The sequence below is a fragment of the Lolium rigidum genome, chromosome 4, assembly GCF_022539505.1.
Source record: "Lolium rigidum isolate FL_2022 chromosome 4, APGP_CSIRO_Lrig_0.1, whole genome shotgun sequence".
Taxonomy (NCBI): Eukaryota; Viridiplantae; Streptophyta; class Magnoliopsida; order Poales; family Poaceae; genus Lolium; species Lolium rigidum.
In genome coordinates, this window is record NC_061511.1 from 172030757 (window position 1) to 172054289 (window position 23533).

Here is a 23533-nt window from a genome sequence, read left to right on the forward strand (position 1 = left end):
CATATATCTTGCTATCACTTGTGCTACATATATCTTGTGCCTATCTTGCTTAGCTCTAGTTGCCATTGTCACACTTAGTTGAGCTTAGCATATTTAGGGTTTGTGCTTGTAAACTAAACATTAGTTTAATTCCGCATTCTTACAAGACAAATCCGCAAGAGTTTGTAATTGCCTATTCACCCCCCCTCTAGGCGACATCTCGATCTTTCAAAGGCGAAGTACGACATCGAAATGCGCAGCACCGACAACCTCGTCGGCGGCCCCAATAGCTGGAACAAGGACGGCCGCGCCCTGTTCTGGGGCGTTCCGGGGCGCACCCTCGACAACGTCATCCGCGGCATCCGCAACGGCGCTCCAAGGCTGGAGATGCCGTCGTCGCCGCCGCCGTCTCCTCAATGGCAGCCGAGGAGGACGACGTACTCGTCCTCCTCGCACTCTTCTTCCTCGGGACCGGCGCGATCGGCCGCCGTCCTCGTCTTACCGATCGGCGCCGTACACCGTTCCCAAACGGGAGGTGAAGGAGGAGCCGGCGACGCCCGTCAACACGAGGCGTGGCGGCGGCGGCAGCCGGCGGCAGCAAGGGAGGCGCGGCGGCGCCCTCCTCATCCCGAAGCCGGAGGTGAAGGAGGAGCCGGAGGAAGCGTCGCGAGGCTGCGGCTGCCGGCGGAGTACGAGCGGCGGCGGCGGCTCATCGCCCGGCGGCGGCGACCCCGAGGACTGCCCGAGGGCTGCGGGCGGCGTTCTTGGCGTCCATGGACGACAAGGACGCTCGGAGGAGCGACCTGGACGCGGCGATCGCCATGTCCATCCGCGACTCCGGCAAGCCGGCTGGTGGACCTCACCGACGACGGCGAGCGCAGGACCAAGCGGCTTGGTGAAGGACGAGCCCGTGGACGAGCCCGTCGACGAGCGCGTCAAGCAGGAGGTCGTCACCGACGAGATGTACAACTTCCAGCAGTACTACGACGCCTCCGGCCGCCGCAAGTGGTTCTAGATTAGGTTTAGTTTTAAAGTTAGTCAAATTTCGTTCGAATCTATGTAAGTTTGGACGAATCTAATCGAATCTAGTTAAGTTTAAAATTTGCGAAATTTTGTTTGGGGGACGCGACTGGGGAGCGACGTCCCCCAAACGCGGCACGAACGAAACACGTCCCCCAAACGCTCAATCCGGCGCGGTTTGGGGGACCATTTGGGGGACGCGGCTGAAGATGCTCTAAGGTGGGTGGTCAGTATCGGCGAAAGCAGCAGTACAGAGAATGGAATGAAAATGGTGGCACCACCACTTGAACATGATTTGAGGAAAATAAAATCAAAATCCCAATCGGGTGCTCCTAGGCTTGGCATGGTAAAAAGTTCAAAAAATAAATTCAGTTGACGGGAAAATTACCCTCCATTGACGTCGACTTGCATGCATGATTTGAGAATACTAGAGAACCGTAAGGCCTTTCACAATGCTAGTTTCTTAGCATGGCAATAATTCAGTTTTCTAATCTTCTGTATAGGAAAATATCTAATTTTAAACATCGGACCAAGGCACAGCGTATTCAGCTGACAGTGATTCTTTCCCCTTCGCAGTTAAGTAACACCTGACACTATGCATCCAACAAAATATTGCGTTCGCTGGTTGCCGGCGGAAAACAAGCATGAACTTCCTCTGTCCTCCAAGAAAGTAGCAGTGCTACTTGCGCACGGCACCCGGACTAGTCCATGCCGCAGTCAATGCAAGACCACTTTGTATGTCCTGCACCAAGAAACCGAGTGACGGCCAGCTTGTGTAGCAGCAGCAGCAGCCAGTGCCCAGTAGGAGTAGAAGTCTCCAGCTGGGACACGAGGCGGAGCGGAGGAGACCGGACTGATTGACTCTACCTGCTCGACCCGATGAGGAAGACGAAGACCCACCTCGCCATATAAAAGGCCTCCGCCTCCACAGCCGCGCCCGTTCCCGAGCTCCTCTTCTTCCTCCCGGCGACGCCGATCGTTCGTTCGAGTGTGCAGTTGAGCTGACTGATTTCAACTCCGCCAATCCCCAATCCACCATTTCTCCCCCAGCTCCAGACTAAACCCTAGTCTGATTTTATGGCCGGCGACCCAATGCCGACCGCCCTGCCGCCGCCGGAGGAGGGGGAGGAGCAGCCGCCGCCGGCCGTTACGGACCTTGTTGCCGTGCCGCAGCCAGACGAATCGGTGCGTTCTCTCTCTGGGGCTAGCTCCTCCATTTTCTGGCGCGCGCTGCTAGTAGTATCTTTTGCTGTTGTTGAGGGAAGTGCTTAGTTACTTGGTTAGGGTGTGTTTGCTTCGTATCTCCCCCGCCGCCGCGCCGCGCGCCTGGCCGGCTCGGGTCGTGCCCAGGCGAAGAGCGCCGGCCGCCTGAGTGCCAGGGTGCGAGCACAAATGCATCTACGCCTGACCATATTTTTTGCCATCGGCCGCCTCCGTGTTCGGCGCCGTCGCAGGCCCTCAGTCTCACTCTCACCGGTGTAGCCAGGAGCAAAGGAGGCCCCGCACCACGGCACCACCGCTGCACGGAGCTCCAGTACGGAATCTACGTTTCGGGGCGCATCCATGCGTTTTCCCCTTAATCCATGACGTCACTGGGTTCAATGAAATCGATATCTTCTACTTCCTCAGTTCTAAATTATTGGTTAGATTGGATCTAAATAAGGATGTATCTTGAGTTCTTGACACGTTAGCTAGGTTCGCTAGTTTTGAGAAAATGCTGCGACAAATAATTTAGAACAGAGGGAGTACAAGTTTAAAATCGATGATGATTAGGGTGATTTGGATAAAGGGTGCTTCTATCGACTCAAAAACATCAACCTTTTATAGGGGGTGATTTTTCCATAATGGGTGCTTTTAGAGCATTTCCGATCGCATCCTCCAAACGAACGTTCCGTGAAAGCGCGGGATTGGTCGATTGGGGGCCGCCGCGTGGTGTCGCGTTTGGGGCACGCTCGTTTCAAGCCACGCTCCCAAATGCCCTGTACGGAAACACTTAAATTCGACAGATCTTAAATCTTTCATTCAAATTTTGTTATATATTACAAAGTTGAATGAAAAATGGCTAAATTTTAAATAAAACCAAGCCTACTCGCCGTCGGTCGGAAGTGTGAAGGCCCAGCCTTGCTGTCATTCTTCCCCTCGGCCTGCTTCCACGCCCGCCCGTCACCCGGTCTTTAGACGCACACGCCCTTGCTTCACGTGCTGCACCACTATTGACCGGTGTCGCTGCTGCTTCCCTGTGACGCTGGTCCTTTGCGACCGCCTTAGGCGGTACTCCTCGTTCTAGGCAACCCACGCTGCTTTGCGAGCGACGGTCTCAACGCATGTCTGAGCGTTGAGCTCGAGGATCCTCTGCTGCTTGGTCGCCATGAGGAGGTGACTAGCCTCCTCCTTCGGTGCCTGCTCGATGGAGATCTCGGTGATGCGGCGGTAGCGTTCTGAAGCAGCCACAACGTCCGGTACGATGCGAGGGTGGCTACCTGCTCCAGGTCCGCCGGCTCCTGCTCATCGCCCCATTGGGTCCGCTCCTCCTCCACCTCGCGGTCTGCGTATGCCATGAACGACACGTCTATCTCATTGTCGAACTCGGCAAACAAGTTGGAGTCTGAAAGGAAGGGCTCGGGCTGTGGCAACACATGTTCGGCAGGCGGCGTACGACCGTTGCGGCCCAACATCGAGTAGGTGGTGCATACCTGGCCATGGGCAGCCCGGGTCGGCCCGGCCCGGCCTGAAATTCCCGGGCCAAGCCTAACCCGACCATGTCTTTGGGCCGGGCCTGGGCCTGATTTTTTGGCCCGATGCTTGGGCCGGGCTTGGGCCGTGATTTTATGTGATTTACTGAAGCGGCCCGGCCCGAGGCCCGACGGGCTTTCTTTGTGATGGTCCGGGCTTGGGCCAATTTGTTCGGCCCAACGGTCGGGCCTGGGCCAATATTTTTTGCGTCGGGCTTTGGTCGGCCCGGCCCGAGAAATGCACAGGTATAAGGTGGTGATGCGGTGGCGTGACATTGTGGTTACGAGGCTTTGGCTAGGAGACGGAAGCAAGCGAGTATGAGGTTCATTGTGTGGCGACGGGTATTTTTATAGTTGGAGACGACGAGAAGAGGATGGGAAAGGGCGGGAAGGCGCAGCGCCAACGAGAAGTCCTGTCTGCCTCCGCCATTATGGAAAGTTACCCACCTGTGGCTGTGTCAATGACAGGGATGGCCCGCCATGCGCCACGTCGTCGCTGCGTTGAGCCCGGCGCGCCCAGCCTGTCCCTGGGAGGCGGGGATATCCTCGGGGCACCAGACCCAGTACTGGACTGCGCAGGACGGCATTGGCCTTTGGGGCATGTGGCTGGGCGCAGTTTTCTATCCTGCCTGCCATAAAGGCCTTCGGGGACGATTTTGGGGACGCGACTGGAGATACTCTTATTGACTCAATGCGTCACATAGAAGTGATACAAGTATAGAGTGTTCAACATCCTGACTTGGCTAAGATGCAAGTAAATGTTTTTCTTTGGTGCAACTGTCTACATTTGTTGTTAGTAGTCTGCAGGAGCTGTTCAGTTAATATTTTTCAGCTCCTTTGGTGCACCGATTTGATCTCATTGCGGCACATGCTGCTTCCTCTATATCCCGCACTGGTGCCATATTTACACAGCTAACATTTTACATCTGTTTGTTTTCCAGGATCTGAAATTTCTGGACCATTTTCAACAAATAAGTGGTTGCACTAGTTTTATACACAAAGATATAGGAGGTCTTCTTGAGTGTGCAAAACTGCAGAATCCGATGGTAACCCATATATCTTATTTTTGCACATATAATGATTATGTGGTAGTATTCCTTATGATAGCAGAGAAACACAACTATTCATACTACACTATGATCCAAACCTTCGTGAAATTTGATTTTTTATAGTTGTGGTAGTGATATCTTGATCTGTTTTTGACACCTTCCACTTCAATCTTTTTCCGGATAACAAGCGTGGCTATGTTCATACTAAGTGCTGTTCTCGCAATACTATCTGTGGACGTGAGAACTATTACCCTGTGGTAAGCTAGACTTGTGCCACGTTTTGCATGCTTATGTTGTTTCCCATGTTAAATCAAGTTTTGATGTGTTTATTTTACTGGTTTACATGGCTTTCACAGGGTGCCTCGCTAAGTAATCCTGAGAAGTGGACATGTTTTGTTAATTGCATTCTCCAGTGTGTGGTTCACACTGTTCCTCTGGTGTTGAAGCTTCTGAAAGATGATCACATAGATGCATGTCCTCGTAAGGCATTTAGACCAGTCCACCTTTCGTGCTTCTAGCTGCTTTCTGTTGAGAATCTCTTATCTACCATTGTGTTTTCAACTCAGATTTTGATTTTTCACTAGGTGACTCTGACAAATTCTGCTGTTACTGCTCCCTAAAACTGCACGCTGATGAAATTATCAAGCGCTCTGGGTGTGTTCTCTACCCAAAGAAGTTTGTTGAACTCCTGAACTGTAGGTTGCTTATATTATCAGAAAATCTTTGCTTGCAGTGCTTGTCTTATTTAGCTATTGCTCCTTCAATGTTCTAGCCGTCATATTCTCATTATTAGGTCTTAGATATTTGGAAATGCATCAGTGCGATTATGACTGAACTTGATTCTTGAAAACATTGTTTGCAGTAATATCTGAAAATTTTGAGTGGGGACAACACCAGGATGCACATGAATTCCTCCGTTACTTGCTCGATAAATTGGATGAGGCCTCTGTTCCTCACAGTCCCCCATCTGAGGGATCCTCTTCAATTGTCCAACAAATTTTTGGAGGCCAGCTAAAAAGTCAGGTGTGCCTGTAAATCCACTACCAGTTGTTCAACTGTAAATCATTGACACTTAGTCCCTGATAATCCAGTGTCATATTGAGTTAATATTTTTTCTTTATCAGTTGCATTGTCCAGAGTGCCAGCATTGCTCAGACAGATTGGAGCCTTTCGTCGACCTTAACTTAGAGGTTACCCAGATGAGCAGTGTCATGGATGCACTACATTCTTTTACAAAGATTGAGGTGTTCGAAAATTTTCCTTGTGATGGGTGCAAATCTCGTGTGAACATGGAAAAGCAATTCAAGGTGGAACAGGCTCCAGAAGTTCTCGTGATCCAGCTTAAGAGGTTTCAAAATCTGGGGAGTGCTATATCTAAGATTCAAACCAAGGTGGAGTATCAGCCAGAGCTGGATTTAAACCCGTTTCTGAGCACCCCAGAGGATGTGAGTCCTTTTTTCTCATTTAATCAAATTCCGCATGCGCCCAAGTATATGGCTGATGCACACTTTTTCCTGCAGAAACCTCAATACTATGATTTGTATGGAGTTGTAGAACACCTGGGTGTTCCATCCAATGGTCACTATGTTTGTATTATCCGTCCATCACAAACTGATTGGTTTCTGTTCGATGATTCTAAGGAAATATATCTACAGCTTGTAACATTTTTGTATATATTTCGTTCAAGTACATGGTTCTAGCTTCTAAACTTTCGTGGTGCAGGTTATGAAGATTTGCAAAGATAGAGCTTTGGACAGCGAAGCATACCTTCTATTCTATGTCAAGCAAGGTTCATCTCCGTGGTTCTCTACCTTACTTAAGAGAAAGAAGAACAGTTCCGGTGACAGCGATGAGGGCAGTTACAGTTGTAGTGGCAGTGACAGTGACAGTGATGAACAAGAGGATGAGGGTTCTCCCGAAACCCTGTCTTGGTGTAGTAAGTGTTAGTTTTTTCTGTTAATAATGAAAAATCAACGGGGAATGTTCCCCATACTAGTTGCCCACAGCACAACACTAGTTTCTGTAAGGTTCTGTGTGCACTGTATGGGTCTCCTCCCTTACGTTGTGCCGGTGGCTGATGTTTTACCTAACTTACCTTGTTTTATAGAAGATGAGGTCAGGGATACCAATGATTCTCCAGATGGAGCACTGGGTACCTTGGGGCTCAGATCAGTCGGCCCCAACTCCGACAACATTACTAAGGGCAAGTGCATTACCAGTATTGTCCAAGAGAAACCAATAGAAGACGAGCCTATCAAGCAGTTTAAAGACATGCTGATTAATAAGTTACGTATGGCTGGATTAACTGGAAGTGAGATTGAGGAAGCTGCTGCTGTCATACTTGCAAGAACTTCGGAAGAATCACAGATGGTGTTTGCACTTAAGGCTTCAAGGAGAGAGTATATCGTTGAAATGCTCGATGGTAAGTTATTTCTGTGGCTTTCTACATAATTTACTCGAAACTTGTTTGTTTATGCTATGTGATATTATGTAATTGTGCACTGTTATGTTAGTATAATTCTTGTCGCATAGCTAATTGAATGCATACATGTCGGTGTTGCTAGCTGCATGTTGACCTGCATAAGAGTTGTGTAGTAACTTCATTTGGTCTGTAGTTTTGACTCGGTTGTGAAAGCCATGATAGAGAATATCAGGATGGCTAGAGTAGGAAGTTCCTATTGAAGATTTCAGGAAGAAATTCAAATGGGAAATGGACCGTTGCTTGAACCAAATAGCGTTAAGAATATATAAACCAAATATCACGTTATCACACAATCCGCCTCCTAATACAGTGTATTCTCATTGCATCAGTGGATATGTTACTTCTCCCCAACCAAGCGCCTCATAAGTTCGTAAGAAAATTGCCATGAGTGAAGAAAGTAAAGATGAGGAAAAAGAATATAAACCATATACAGTTCCTGTAAAGTCGAAGATGTGTTTATCAGTGGCTGCTAGTTCTTTGTGGTTCTTTTCTTTTTGGAATTCTATCTATCACAGTTTTTTTTATCCACTATCTTTCACAGCTGACAGTGGTCAGGGGTGTCCAAAATCGGTTTCTGCTGAAACTGTAGAAACATGCAGGGATTTGAATCCAAATATGTTACCCAATAATATAAGTAAATATGTCCGTCCCTATAACATTTTTTTTTTAATGCATCAGCTTGGTTGGAGACATCGAAGGAAATTACACTAGCACTAGCTCGCTGGGTTCAACTCGACCTGGCATTGAACACCACTTAATTAGTAGTCGTAAGATGGCACGTTTAGCTGACATCTTATTAACAGGAAAAGTCCATGCTTAATAGGTGTTTGTGTAATTATTCGTTGTCTAGGTTTGCTTTTTTAAGTACTGTCAATAAGTCGTGACATCTTTCATTTCCTAAAAAGAAAAGGTCATGACATGTTATTGTCCCGTGTGCAGATGGAGACAAAACTGGATCAAAGAAGCGCAGGCGAAACGACACCAAAGTAGAAGGACACCAGCTTGGAGAAGTATCTAGGGAAGAAGAGGAGTCCGGGGTGGGCAGCAAAGGTGGAGATCCAAGAGAGTGCGGTGGTAGGAGATAACAACATACATGCTACTTAGGTATCTAGCTATTGGCTGCAGGTAGGACGAGTTCTGTAACTTGTTATGCGGAAATTGAGCAGGACATCGCAGTTTGAGCACTTCTAAGTTTTAACGGTCCGAAGCCACTTAAACTTTATTTAACTATTGTTAAAATTGACATATAGTAAGTTATTCTCTGTATAACACTAGAGCTTCTCATACATCGAGATATCACAACAATGCCAATGATCTAGGGGTTTGAACAAACTCACCAAAAGTTCATCATAGCTCAAAAGTGTTATATTATGGTCTAAATTCAATAAGAAGGCTAACGACGGAGCGAAACGAGGCCCATCGCTGGTAGGGTTGTACTAAGAGGATGAATAGAACCATCATCTTCAAGGCTCACTGCATGGTATCCAATACTGGTATGCAAAACCGCCTTTACTGCATGTTAATTGATAAACAGGTCACCTTGTATTTCGTTTGATAAGTAAACTCACATTAAGGTATGATCTAGTTCACCTGATAATAGAAAGTTTTCGGTTGTACTGCTTATGCACATGTTGATAATAGAAAGCTAGAACATAGAGAAGTTAAGTGTGTGTTTCTTGGTTATAGTTTAGGAGTTGAGACATATAGGTTATGGAATTCTGAAACTAAGAAGGTTTTGCATAGTAGGAATGTCGTTTTTAATGAGTTTGTCATGTTTCATAAGAGTTTATTTACGGATATTTCTGATGTATTGATTTTTCTGATATTTCTGATGATGAGCAACAAAAGATTAACGTGTTGGTGGAGCACGTAAAGGAGAAAGAAAATGATGTTGCTGCAAATTATAACATACTCAATACATGTTGTGCAGCAAACAAATAAATCCATTGTTGTTGATAGACCGAGGCGTAATGATGATCCACGTCCTCGTTTAATTGAAGAGCGTAATCTTATTCATTATGCTTTAAGTTATGTTGAGCATGTGGAGCATGATTCTGTTGCATCCGTTGACCGCGAGAAAGTGGATTTTTTCTATGCAAGAGGACATGCAATCGTTTGAGAAGAATGACACATGGAATATTGTGTGCTTGCTTTAACAAAAAAAAAGACCGTCCGCTGCAAGTGGATATGTAAAAGAAAGTAAGGTTTATCTCACATGTCATCTTCTCTGTGCAATAAATGTTTTCTTTCTTTGATTCATTTTTAAACCGTGATTTCTAGCTAGTTTCTTTTTCTTTGGATCCCCTACTATCTTTCAAACGGTTGATGCAGCTCCTGGATTATCAGTTCATGTGTCATCCTCTATGTAAAATAAACGTTTCATTTTTTATTTATCTTTGATCCCTAATTTCTGGCTACTTGTTTTTTTTCTTCTTTCGATCTCCTGCTACCTGGTCAACACTGAGGAAGCTGATGGCTCATGGTTCCCACATGTCAGGCTCTATGAACGATAAATGTTTTCTCTTTCTTAGATTTGTTTTTCACTCGTGATTTCTGACTACTTGTTTTTTTCATTCAATCCTCTCCGTAATGTCAGCCTATATGTACAAGAAAATTGAGATATCTCAATTTTTACCATATTGCGAAATATTTGTCTTTTTGATGGCTAAGTCCATAATTCGAGCTAGCAAGGCTATGAACGTAGAAAGTGTATAGCGTGTATAAATCTATATTTGAAATCCCGTGTAGTTATATATCGTGTACTGAGTTTATAATGAAAATCCCATGTAACCATATATCGTGTACAGATATATCCATAATATCTTGTTGGAATCTTTTTCCGCGATCAATTTATAGCGTGATGATTTAACAATAACACAACTGCATGTGTAGATATGGTAGTACTACTTCTGGAACTGGAAGAGATAGAGGCGAGGCGGGCCCAAACCCACCCAAACTACCGCAGGTGGCGGCTGCAGGCTGTAGCGACCCAAGCCCGAACGAACGGGGCGAGACCGGAGACCCGGAGCGACCCGGCCGGCCACAGGGCTCCGAGCCGAGCGTACCATATAAATTCCGTCCGCCGCCTCCACCAGCGCCGCGCGCGCCCGAGTTCCTCCGCGACGCCTCCCTTGGACCCAACGCGTCCGGGTTGATCACGCCCCTGCCCCAACCACCCACCCCCAAACCCTCCCAAAACCCTAGCCTGCTCTGCTCCCATGGCCGCGGCCGCCGTCGGCGGGGCCGTCGTCCCGCCAATGCCGCCGCAGCAGGACGAGAAGGCGGCTCAGCAGCCCCTCATGGCCGTCGTCGCGCCGTTGCTGCCCCAGCCTGAGGGTGAGCAGCCTCCCGTCGCCGTCGTCGCGCTGACGCCGCCGGAGCCCGAGGAGGAGGAGGGTGAGTTTCAGCCTCTCGTGGCGGCGGACGCCGTCGTCGCACCGACGCCGCCGCGGCCGGAGGTGGAGGAGCAGCCGCCCATGGCCGTCGACGCCGTCGTCGCGCCACTGCCGCCGCAGCCGCGGGCGGATGAGGAGGACGAGCAGCCTCCCGAGGCCGCCGACGCCGTGAGCGAGGCCATCTCCTTCCTCGCGCCAACCCCACCACCCATGCCGCCGCCGCCGCAGCAGCAGGAGGCGGAGGACGAGCAGCCGGCGCCCGCGGCGGCTCCGCCCCAGCCGCTCGAATCGGTGGGTTTTCTGGTGGACTGCTTCGGCGTGCTTTCGGTTTAGTTTAGCTTAGTTCATGCTTGCTTCGCGCCTTCGTCTACTTGTTCATTAATTAATTAATCCTCTTAATTTCCACGATCATCGGGCCGGTTTCGGCCGTGTTTTGCCCGGCTTGCTTAATCGAGCGGCAAATCTACTGGAATCTCAGCGGATTTTATCTCGTATCTTGTTTCCGTGCGCCCGCCGCCTTGAGGTCCCCTAGCTATGCGTGGCCGGTTAGATTTCATCTGCCGTTTTTTGCTTCGCTAGCCGCGCCTCCGCGGCCACTAGCTCTGCTCTGATTCCCCTCTCGGTGGGCTACTTGCGGCTCCGACGTTTCCGTTGCTTTGCGATTTACCGTTTCCCCCAAATTGCGGTGGCTTCCCCCTTTAGATTTGATAACAGATAACAGATATAGCCGGACAATTTTATCTCGAAACTGTGCTGATTTTCCTCGGGGTTTTGGAACTCCAGCATAGCAGCAGGGGTTTTGTGAGTATTTGGTTGGTTCACAATTAAATTTGGTGGTCTTTGTTTCCTTATCTCCGGCACACCCCAATTGCGTTCTGGCGTAACTTCCACATTAAGACGACTGTGTGCTTGTTTCATTGCAGGCTCTGGGCCCGGGTCCGGTGGAAGAGGGGTACAAAGAGACACCGCAAGACGAAAATCCCTTGCAGGTTCAAGGTTCAGCAGACGAGGGAGGCAAGGAGACACCGCAAGACCAAAATCCCTTGCATGTTCCAGGTCCAGCTGATGAGGGAGACAAGGGCTCATCCTCGCAAGACAAAAATCCCTTGCATGTTCCAGGTCCAGCTGATGAGGGAGACAAGGGCGCATCCTCGGAAGACAAAAATCTCTTCAAAGTTCCAGGTCCAGCTGACGAGGGGGACAAGGGCGCATCCTCGGAAGACAAAAATCTCTTCAAAGTTCCAGGTCCAGCTGACGAGGGGGACAATGTGACCTTGCAAGACGAAAATCCTTGGGATGTAAGCATTCGCTAATAATTCCTGCTACTTCTTCTTTGCGACTGTCCTTTTGTAGTTTTGTGTGCTGCTGATACTGCCCAGTTATTGCTATTTAACCTTTTTTGGCTTACTGATTTTATCTAATGTGGCACATGCATGCTCCCTCTATCTCACGCAGCCGCATGTTCATACACTCCAATAAGCTAACATTTCAGTTTTGTTTGCTCTCCAGGATATTCATGATCATCGTGACCGTTCACCCTGCAGATACCCCAGAAATTTTTATGACTTAATTAATGGTGGCAGATTTTGGAGTGGACCAAGAGACCCTAGATATTATGATGGCCAAAATCTTGATGTTGAAGAATGCTATGGTGTCAGACGTGGTCGGCAAAGACATCGCAGAGATTGTGTTAACCCATTTCATGGTGGCAGATGTCGTGGTGATCATATGGATTGTGTTCATGCACATCATGGTGGCAGAATTCGTGGTGATCATAGAGACAATGTTGATGCATTTCATGGTGCCAAGAGTGGTGAAGAAGAAGAAGATCAGGGAGATTATGATGACACATTTCATGGTCGCAGATATTACAATGGCCATAGGGATCATAGAGAAGATGGTTACTTACTTAACCGTGGTGAACAAAGAGATCACAGAGATTATGGTCATGCATTTCATGGTCCCAGATACCCTATGAATGGCAGATACCCTATGAATGGATTGTATCATGATAACCCACTGGGTTATCCATATGGTCATCACGATAGGTTCAGTTTTGGAGGTCCAAGATTTCTTAGTCAATACAATCCGATGGTAAACCATCTATGCCATTTGTATATATAATTATTATTCTGAACTAGTATGCCTAATGATCCCAGGGTAACACAGATATTTGTTTTACGCTATCATACAAACCTTGCGAATTTTGATGCAGCATTTTGTGATATTTAATGCTCCCTCCATCCCGAAAAGGATGTCGGAGATTTTCTAAATTTGGATGTATCTAGACACTAAATATGTGAAGTGTGTGTTTTGACATCTTCCACTTCTGTCTTCTGCCCTAGGATTCTCTGGATGACAAGCGTGTCTATGCTCGTACTCCATGCTGTTTCCGTAATCGAATCCGTGAAAAGAAAGACTACCCTGTGGTAAGATAGACTTGTGCTACATGTTCATGTCTGATTTGCTTCTTTTACTCCCAAATCGAGTTTAGGCGTTTTTGTTTTAATGGTTTGCGTTGCTTTTGCAGGGTGCCTCGCTACTTAATCCTGAGAAGTGGACATGTTTCCTTAATTGCATTCTCCAGTGTGTGGTTCACACTGTTCCTCTTGTGTCAAAGCTTCTGAAAGATCGTCACCTAGGTCTATGTCCTAGTAAGTCATCTAGTTCACTCTACTTTCATTCTTGTATTTTACATAGCGCCGAGAATCTCTTATCAACTTTCATGCTTTCAATTGGGTTTTTCTAATTCCCCCCTAGGTGGTTTGGACGAATTCTGCTGTTACTGCTCCCTACGTCACCATGCTTCTGAAGCCATCAGGCTCTCCGGGAATGTTCTCTACCCCAAGAAGTTTGTCAAACTCCTGAAGTGTATGTTTGTTCAACTGAACCTTTAAATTTCCTCTACATATATTCGTAAGCTACTTATTTAAGTTTCTTTCTTTGTTTGTAGTGCATGTTTGTTTAACTGAACTCTCAGTTCCTTCTGCTATACTTAATTGGTAGCTTATATTACCAGAGATAACTTTTCTTGTAGTGCTGGTCTTGTTTAGCTATATTGTATGCATTTATCCCCTTCAATGTTTGTTATATTCTCGTTACAAGATATAGCGTACTTGAGACATCCCTGTGGCTATGTCCTGATCTTGGTTTTTCAAAATATTTTTTGCAGTAATATGTCAAGATTTCAGTTGGGGCAGACACCAAGATGCACATGAACTCCTCCGTTGCTTGCTTGATAAATTAGATGATGCCTCTGTTGCTCCCATGGGGGTCTCATCTGAGGAGCCCTGTTCTATTGTCAAACAAGTTTTTGGAGGCCAAGTGAAAAGCCAGGTGTGTCTGCTGATCCTCACTACCAATTGGATCAGTATCGTTCTGACATAGCCCGTGATAATCAAATGTGATATTGACTTCAATCTTTTTTATTTGCTCAGCTGCATTGTCCAGAGTGCAATCATTGCTCAGACAGATTGGAGTCTTTTCTTGACCTTAGCTTGGAGATTAACCAGATGGACACTCTACTGGATTCACTAGAATCTTTTACAAAAACTGAGGTGGTTGAAAGTTTCACTTGTGATGGGTGCAAAACTCGTGTGAACATGGAAAAACACTTGAAGGTGGAGCAGGCTCCAGAAGTTCTAGTGATCCAGCTGAAACGGTTTGAAAATTTAGGCAGTAATATATCCAAGATTCAAAAGATGGTGAAATATCAGTTAGAGTTGGATTTAAAACCCTTCATGAGCTCTGCTGATACTGTAAGTTCATTTTCTTCTCACTTTATCATATTCCCCAGGCACTCATTTATATGGCTGATGCACACTTTGTTGTTGCAGAACCCTCAAAAGTATGATCTGTATGGAGTTGTAGAACACTTGGGTGAATCATCCAAGGGTCACTATGTTTGTTACATCCGTTCGTCAGAAACAGATTGGTATCTCTTTAATGATGAGAAGGTAATATATTTACTGCTAGTAACTTTATTTTCTCATTTTTTTCCATTCAGTTACATCTTACGTGGTTCTAACCTTTCCTGGTGCAGGTCATGCAATTGAGTGAGGATAAAGTTTTGGACAGTAAAGCATATCTTCTGTTCTATGTCAAGCAAGGTTCATCCCCGTGGTTCTCTACCTTACTCGAGGAAAAGAACACTTTGCTGTTGGGTTATTTGCAAGAATTGGCAGACAAAGGTTTGAACGAGGATGGTGTTTCCATTGACAGTGACAAGGGTAGTTACAGTAGAAGTGGCAGTGGAAGTGACAGTGATGAACAAGATCTATCTGACGCGGAGATGCTGTACCGCAGAAGCCTGGGTGGAGGCCTGTCTGGAGAAACAAAGAGACCCACCTCCCCTCCCAGATCAAGCCTGGAAAATGGAAATGTTCGTCGGATGGCTTTGGTATCGAAGAACAACGAAAATGTCAGCCTACAGGGATCACGCGGCAAGGAAATGAGCCATAGCACACATGGATTACCATCTCATGTTAATGGTGCAGGCTCCCGGGGAGGGTCATCACGAGAAAATGGGGAAAGCTGCAGCTTACTCCAATCATCATCACATAAACCTGAAGAGGACTGTTGTCCTGAAAACTTGACATTGCATAGTAAGTGTGTTCTTCCTTAGCTAAGAGAAAACCTGAAATTTGCTCACACAAGGTTCCCGCATCTGTCTTAGCTTCTATGAGAGTGTACGTTGTGCTGGTGGTTGTAGTATCTTACTAAGCTCGTCTTCGTGTTTTATAGAAGATGATGAGATGCGGGGCTCTTGTGTTTCACCTGCTGGAGAGGTGCGCGCACGTAAGAGGATTGGCACTTCAGGGCTCAGAACAGTATGTCTTAGGTATTTATATTTACTAATTGCAACTTGCAGATTATGGGGTCGAGACCAGAGCAAGGAAGCGGATGAGGCAACAGTCCACAGCTGGGACGACGGCGAAGCGGAGGAAGGGTGGTGGCTTAAAGAAAGCTCTACTGAAGAAGAGTGTGGGGGGTGGTGGCTTAAAGAAAGCTCTACTGAAGAAGAGTGTGGGGCGGGCAGCGAGAGGGAGATGCAAGAAAAGACGACGCTAAGATACAGTACTCTATATAGCTAATTAGGCGTAAGCACAATGCATTTTGCAGTGCAGAAAGTAGAGAAGTTACACTGCATTTTTTGGACACTCTTAACAGAGATGGCCGCTTGAGCCAGCCTTTTTTTTTTTTTTTTTGAACAATTGAGCCAGCCTTGTGGAATTTTGCTTCCCTGTTGCAAGGTTTTGGTTTATGTGATGCTACAGGCAATTTGACTGAACAGACTGGTGATTCCATCTTGCCATACGGTTACAACACCATGGACGTGTTTGTTTCAACAAACGTTAACGTAAACTGTAATGGAATCAGTTACAGTGGGATTGCGGACACAGGGATGGAGACAAGGGGGGCGAGGGGGGGGGGGGGGGGGGCTGCGCCCCCTATGCTCATGATTTTCCTTTGAACAATGTAAACGAGAAGGACGAAGAAGCGCTACCTCACCCCCCTGCTTCTCACGCTGCTCCACTGGTGCTCTTCCTGGGACACAGCGGTTGCTCCTGTGATATAGGAAATTGAGCGTGGAGATCGGCGGCCAGCAACGCCAGTCAGAGAAGAGGATCGGCGGCTGCCTGCCGCTGCTCTTCCGGGAAGATCTATTGCCGATCAGCGCCGGCGCTATGAAGATCAGGGCAGAACCCAGTGGGGATCGGAGGTGGAAGATTTGTCACGAGTTAGTCTGGTAACGCGATCCATATCCGGAGGGGGTTGGGCGGAATCAGACTTAAACTGGCATGTAATCCGTTTCCCTGGTATTTGTTTACGGACTGGGCTAGCCAAGCATGTGTTAATGGAATCAGTTCACAGTGTAACTAATGCCATACCGGGGGAAATTGATCGAACGAAACACGTCCCCCATATATGGCATGCAATGGTGACTATCAAGCAAAGGAATTTCTTTGATACTGTCCATCCATATTTCTTTTGAGTATCTTTGATTGATACCATCCATGATCCATCTAAACATAAACTGAACTCTCAGAGGCAAAAGCGTTTCTGTCACAGGTTCAAATGCTAGCACGACTTAGCCAGTACAGCATTTCCGATTTCTTCCTCTCTTGACGACTATTGACTAAGTTCACAAGTTTAGAATGCCTATGGACTCTTAAACAGATCTTCCAGGCATATGTAAGCCAAGCTCAGAGGATTCGGTCTTGAAGATCAGACATGATGTTGGATGCCATAGACGTCAGCTTCTTCCCAGTCTCCCCAGCCATGCTCTTGAGAGATGTCAAGTCCTGAGTTGCCTGCAGAGATAACAGAGCGTCAACGGAAGTACAACAAGGTAACCAGCCATGTGATCGTAATGCTACTTCAATGTACCTGAAAGGAGATACGGTTGATCAAATCCGAAGCACTCAAATCAGCATTAGAATTATTCGCTTGGTGGCCAAATAGGTCAGCACTTGAAATGGCCGACGATCCCTACAACAACATAAAAGTGAGAAGAAAGTAAAATTCCACCTGGGACCAATCAATTCAGAGATACTATCAAACATGGTGCTAGCACCCTTCTGTGCTGACAATGGATTATTCACTTGGGCACTTAGGTTCACAGCTGATCAACCATGATAAAATCACATGTAAGGGCAAATCATCAAAATAATGTAAGGGCAAGGCCAGGTCAATGCAGTGCTACGTATAAACATCAAAATAATGTAAATATATAACCAGGATGAGAAGATCAAAGATATCTCAGGATTGAAAAAAGTAAGGCAAGGCCAGGTCAATGGGCTTGGGGTTTGTTCTAAACAAAGACCACGAATAATATTATTATCAGCCCAACGCAGTTGATACACTTACAGAAAACTTTTGGAGGGAGAGTTGGCCGTCCTTTTCCAAATTGGCCTGATCACCGAAGAACTGAGATGACGAAATCGACTTTGCATTTGAGAATTTCTTTCTTGCTTCGCTACTTTCCTCAACCTGGGGATCATTGCAATCGGTTATTTCATGGACCGCATGGAAATTAGACCTCAACAGAAGGATGAAAAAAAAAATCACTATCTGTAACAATTATTGAAATTTCCAGAGGAATCACGCTCACATGCTTTCATTATGCACAGATGGACTTGAATAACAGCATAGTCAGCAAAGATTATAAGATCTTTAAACAATATAATCAGGGCCACAAAGTATGATATGGTGACTTGCATGCTTACATGCAATGTAATTATAACACATTTTCTGTCAAGAACCACCGCCCAAAACAAATAAAAGCAGCACTTTGGACACTTTTTGAGCTACAGGCCTTAAAAATAGTATGATCTATAGCAGTCGGTCCTTTGTTCCTAACAACTACTAGGACAGATATCAAAGCTATTGATATACAAGATGTCGAACTAAAATTCCAGCTAGAGATAAGGCAAACAAGTTATTCAGCTTCAAATGTGCAAGTTCACGGAAAATGTAGACATGCAGTGGATATTTTACCATCTCAGCATGCATTTTTCGTCTTGTAATGCTGATAGCTAATTTTCAGAGTTCATGTTGACCAAGTCGACAGTGCTTTTCGGAGGCATGCTAGCTTACTCAAAGCATACCACCGCCTTCTGCATATAGTTGGATTACCTAAGAGTGGAACTAAACTAGGAGCACAGTATATGTATCAAACCAAGTACTTCCCTAGAGAGTTCAAAGTTTGTTAACAGTGGAACTCAATATTCCTCTTTAGCATTCTGAATTGATCGGGACATACCAACTTATGCAAAATTAAGACGATAAGTGAGTAACATCACGTATTCATGACCCATCGTCGTATAAATGATGCAACTAGTGGTTAACTGAAACATTACCTGCACTTTGGATGAACTAGAGGAAGGTTTCTTTTGATATCCACTGTCCATCCCAAATTCACCGAAGAAGTTTGAAGACTTTGGCGGAGCAACATGTCCAAATGCCTGGCTTTCCTCAGAACTGCTCCCAGCAGAAGGTATATTTTCTACATATTCAAATCGGGAAGTATGAGATTTGCTCCTAGCTGTAGTGCTCTCAATCACCGTTGGCAGAGCAGGAGCGGGTTCTTCAGGTTTCTGCTCATAGAGGCTTTCACTCCCCTAAAACAAATGACAAAAGTTAGAGAATTTCACTTGACTACACAAAATTTGGTAACTGGAAAGTTCAGTGGATATCAATAAAAATGAGTGTAATATAAGCACACAACAATCTTCATTTTCTTACTCCAAAAAAACTGGGCAAATCAGATCAAGTGAAACATCATCGTTTGAGGAACAGAATTTGGACAAAATAAGGGTTTTATATCTCATCAGTTTAGTAAAGCGTAAACTACCTTTGACGTAAGCTTGCGTGCACCAAGCCCACCGGTCTTATTCCCAGGCTTCTTTCCACCAATTGGCTTCTTGAATGAATGGGTGGTAGGAGCTTTAGGCGAGCGGATAACTTCAGGCTCAGTCTTCTCCTCTCCAACTTCTTTTGACGCCTCGGCCAGTTCGAGATCTGGAAACGCAGGCGCTTGGTTTGAAGAAGCTGCGACTGGGGAGGATGGCCAGCTAGTATTTGCTTCTTCGGTGGAGCTTTTGTCAACCTCTTTACGAAGCAACTGCCGGTACAAGTCAGCAGCTCTCGAAGTGTACTTTGCTTCGATCTTCCCGCCGTCAGTCCAGCCATGCTGCTTGAAGAAAGCCTGCGCACGGTTGTTTCCTCCGTAAACCATCATTTTCAACTGGTTTGGGGCCCATGAATCCAAGTTTGTTGATCTGCGGATTATTGCCGGAAACTCAGTGGATAAGTAGTGATAATTCGAACAGAGTGTAACAGTAATTGTCTGCTTAAAGAGTAAAGACAGTAATCGAGCCAGTCAGTGTAACAGTAATTGTCTCTGCATCAAATGTTTGTAGCAAGATAGTGTCTGACAGAACATTTTATAAAAGAACCCGTCATCAAAATTAGAGCTTGCCTCATCACAGAACATACTGCATTCATCAGTATATATAGATAGGCGGGCCACATTCTGTCACACAGTTTGGTGCTACTTCACATGGCCTGATAATATTAAAATGAGCATGGCAGGCACTTAAAAAAAAGTACTGTAGTACAATTGACGAGATCAAACCCTATCCAGGTGCCAAAAAATAAGATCCGGAATTTACACGTGCATAGCTGATTAGTCTCGAAGCATACAGTTAGGCAAAGTAAGGAAAGGAAAGGAGGTCGGGGAATTATACCTGACGAAGGATATGTGGACGCCGAGGCTGCGGTGGACGGCGGAGCAGTCGATGCAGAGGAAGATGCCGTAGGTGACGGAGGCCCAGGTGGGGTTCTTGGCGTTGCAGTCGAAGCACATCTGCGCGCGCACAAACATACATACATACATACATAGGGATCAAAACAAAGGAGGCGGAATCGAGGGAGGGGGAGGCGCGGCGAGGGAGGGAGGGGAACAAGCCCCAGGGCAATCACATCGAACCAAACCAATCACGCGCGCACGCACGTACCTTGTTGTCGGATTTGGCGCGGAGCTTGCGGAAGACGGAGGTCTTGTCGGCGGCGGCGGCGTCGGTCGCCATCGCGAGGCGATCGGACGGGCCGACCCAGGAAGCGCCTCGCTCCGAATTGAGGAGGGGGGAGGACAGGGACGGGGATGGCAGCGGAGGGAGGGATGACCGGAGGAGGAAGAAGAAAGAGGAGGAAACGCCACGCGACGCACCGCACCCGGACGCGGCGAGGAAATGGTGCTGCGGCGCCTTTCTGCTTCGCACTCCACCTCCACCTCCACCTCCACGTGTGCCTCCTTCACCTTGCATCTATCTGGGCCGCAACGTCCTATGGAAAATAAGCTACGATCAAGGCCGCCTCTATCAGTGGCTGTCCGGCCCATGCAGTTCCTGACTTGGTTACCGTATCGTATAACCAATGGTTAGGTTAACCGAACCTGAAAAACAGCCCAATGGGCCTCTGATTTAACCCTAAAATGCAGCTTCTCCTGCGCTCCTCACAGCCTCCTCGCACCCCTCTGCTCTTGATTGATGTCGCGCATTCAGTCTCCAACACTCCGCAGCACCGACGCTGGCCACCTGCTCGACGGAATGCCTGACAGTGTGGCGACCGGCGCGGAGGACCACTTTTTTTTTCCAAGAAATCCTCGTAGGATCGATTTTCATTACCCATAGATAACGAAAAACAGAGTTTTTCCCACTACAACGTAGCTCACTAAGGCACACAGTAAACTAGGAAAAGCACAAAACAAAACTACCACAAAAGGCGGAGGTGGGGGGAGGACGTCGCATGCTACAACGCTAGCGTTCATCGGACAGAGCTTAGGGGAGAGTTTTTATCGACTGGATATATACAAAAAGAAGCGAGACAGTTTTTTGTGGACAGATCACGGGACCCAACATCTCGTGCAGTAATCCATGAAGCGAAAACCACTCCAGATTTTTTTACTCTTCCAAATCTTCTGCATCGTCAGGATTCCCATCGACCTCCATATCGTCCTCAGGATGATCAGTCAGGCGACGAACTCCACTTGTGTTCCCAGCAGCATTCCCTCTCGCACCAGCACCCAAGGCCAGGTTGAGCAGCGCATCTGCTCTTGCTGCAGTTGAGAGGCATCCTGTTGTAGAGTGCAAACCTGCCCAATATTTCATAAAAGCCATAGATTGAAAAATTAGTTCAACGGGGTTTTTAAGAAAAAGTTTCCCAAAGAAAGCTTTGTTACGCGTTTTCCAAATAGCCCAGCAAACCGCAGCCAGGCCAACAATCTGAACATTGCGGCTAGCTCGAGAGAACTGTGGCATCCACCAGAAAAATTGTGCAAAGGAACCAGGATGAGTTTGGGCACCAACATCAGTCCCCACCATGCTCCAAACACATTTAGCTGCAGGGCATGAGAAATTGATTCACAATCATTGCAAAACTCAAGGGGGGTCTCCAGCCAAGTTCCTCTTCAGCAAATTGTCTTTTGTAGCAATAGCATTGTGCCAGATCAACCACAACGAAACTTTTATTTTTAGGGGGCTTTTGCTCTTCCACATATGTATGAATGACCTATCAATTCCATTTTTGCACAACTATTTGTACAAGCTCTTAACAGTAAACTGACCATCTTTTGTCCAGTTCCACCTTGGTCTATCCACTGATTCATTTAGCACACCTTGATTGAGAATACTGACTAAGCCACACCATTGTTCTTGGAGATCAACAGACAATCATCTTCTGAAAGAGAGCCTCCGACCCAAATTTTCTGCAGCAGTCACATAATGTTTTGCTCATTGCATATCTCATAAATCTCAGGAAACTTGTCTTTCAAAGGAGAGTGTCCACACCAGGCATCTCCCAAAAACTAGTTCTACAACCATTTCCAACAATCATTCTCCTACCACACAGATATGTGTCTCTAATATGTAGCAAGTCAGGCCACAGGGGGAATCTCCGTGCTTGGCAAAGTAGATACCATAATCTCACAAGTATTTTTTTCTCATGAAATCCTGCCATGGTCCATCTTCATTTTCTAACTTCCACCACCATTTACACATCAAACTGATATTGAATTTATTTAAATCCTTCACACCAAGACCACCTTTGCTCTTGGGCTTACATATCCATCTCCATTTGACAAAGTGATATTTCTATTTATTGGCACTACCAACCTAGAAAAAATCCCTGATTGTCCTAGAAATGTTTTCAATATTTGTTTTGTGCAGTAACCTCATAGACATTTGATAAAAAAAAGAAATGTTGGATAGGCATGCATCAATCTTAATCATCCTGCCACCAATGGACATAGCACCTCCCATCCAACCACTCATACTTTTCTTCACTTTCTCTTCAATAAATTATAGTTCACCTACTCTCAATCTCATAGCACAAACAGGAGTCCCCAGGTAGTTGATAGGCCAATTACCTTTCTGACAATTGAAGAGATCAACATAATCTTGCAGTTTATCAGGATCATCAAGTATCATCATGGTTTCACTTTTCTCAAAATTGTTTTCAGCCCAGACATAATTTCAAACATGTACAAGAGAAATTTCAAATTCCTAGCCCCCTCAAAATCATCCTGCAACAGAAGGATTTTGTCATCTACATATTGGAAAATAGCTACTCCATTCAGCACCAGGTTTTCAGCAAGCCATTTGATCAAACCATTTCTTTGTGTAGTAACAATCATCTTGGACAGGCTATTAGCAACCATGTTAAACATGAAAGGAGCAAAAGGACCCCCTGTCTAACTCGTTTAAAACTAACAAAGTATGATCGTACCACATCATTGATTTTCACACTAAGGGTCCCTTTTGTCACAGCTTCTTTAATCCAAACAATCCATCTGTAACTAAAACCTTTTTTGCTTGCAGGAGTCTATCGGGAAATTCTAATTCACTTTGTCATAAACTTTTTCAAAATTAATTTTCAAGACAACCCCTGCTTCTTCTTACTTTTAGATTCTCTCAGAATTTCTTACAGCAACATCACTCCATAAGTGATATACCTTCCTTTGATAAAAGCATTTGTACAAGGGTGAATCAACTTTGCCATATATAACATGTTCTGCCCTGACAGTCATGGCTTTGGTAAAGATTTTGAACAAAACCTGTAACAAACATATTGGTATGTACTTCTGAATAAACTCTCCATCATCACTCTTATGGATAAGTGTAATAATCCCATAACTGATTCTATCTAAGTTAATTTTGTGCTTATGGAAATCACGGAACATTTTGATAATGTCACTCTTGATGAGCTCCAACAATGTTGATAGAATTCCACTGGAATCCCAACATGTCCAACAACCTTGCTTTTTTCCATCTAATCTATTACTTCATGAATTTATTCTTCAGTAAAAGGCATGTC

General features: G+C 46.0%; 2 protein-coding genes across 2 annotated transcripts; one reads left to right on the top strand and one right to left on the bottom strand.

The window, feature by feature from the left end:
* The first annotated feature begins 10480 nt into the window (after nt 1–10480).
* On the top strand, nt 10481–16410 carry LOC124647801. The gene is made up of 14 exons (XM_047187674.1): nt 10481–10984; nt 11581–11955; nt 12300–12617; nt 13003–13086; nt 13188–13311; nt 13418–13528; nt 13830–13993; nt 14095–14415; nt 14494–14613; nt 14700–15265; nt 15381–15454; nt 15528–15680; nt 15934–15994; nt 16236–16410. Exons 1-14 carry the CDS (start codon nt 10481–10483, stop codon nt 16408–16410), a joined length of 3150 nt encoding a protein of 1049 aa, XP_047043630.1.
* Nucleotides 16411–16618: 208 nt separating this feature from the next.
* Nucleotides 16619–20308, bottom strand: LOC124706333 (probable ADP-ribosylation factor GTPase-activating protein AGD8). Its single transcript, XM_047237990.1, has 7 exons — nt 20179–20308; nt 19909–20027; nt 19014–19440; nt 18520–18780; nt 17528–17650; nt 17048–17149; nt 16619–16971 (listed from the first exon to the last, which is right to left on the bottom strand). Exons 1-7 carry the CDS (start codon nt 20248–20250, stop codon nt 16864–16866), a joined length of 1212 nt encoding a protein of 403 aa, XP_047093946.1. The 5' UTR covers nt 20251–20308; the 3' UTR covers nt 16619–16863.
* Nucleotides 20309–23533: the final 3225 nt, after the last annotated feature.

What these genes read in the sequence shown, in the direction of transcription:
- LOC124706333 (XM_047237990.1), bottom strand. Translation starts at nt 20,250, where the DNA reads ATGGCGACCGACGCCGCCGCCGCCGACAAGACCTCCGTCTTCCGCAAG. An exon ending in GTCCACATATCCTTCGTCAG is followed by an intron (nt 19,441 to 19,908) that starts GTATAATTCCCC and finishes AATAATCCGCAG; the next exon opens with ATCAACAAACTTGGATTCAT. An exon ending in CACGCAAGCTTACGTCAAAG is followed by an intron (nt 18,781 to 19,013) that starts GTAGTTTACGCT and finishes CATTTGTTTTAG; the next exon opens with GGGAGTGAAAGCCTCTATGA.
- LOC124647801 (XM_047187674.1), top strand. Translation starts at nt 10,481, where the DNA reads ATGGCCGCGGCCGCCGTCGGCGGGGCCGTCGTCCCGCCAATGCCGCCG. An exon ending in TCACCTAGGTCTATGTCCTA is followed by an intron (nt 13,312 to 13,417) that starts GTAAGTCATCTA and finishes ATTCCCCCCTAG; the next exon opens with GTGGTTTGGACGAATTCTGC. An exon ending in ATCTCTTTAATGATGAGAAG is followed by an intron (nt 14,614 to 14,699) that starts GTAATATATTTA and finishes TTCCTGGTGCAG; the next exon opens with GTCATGCAATTGAGTGAGGA.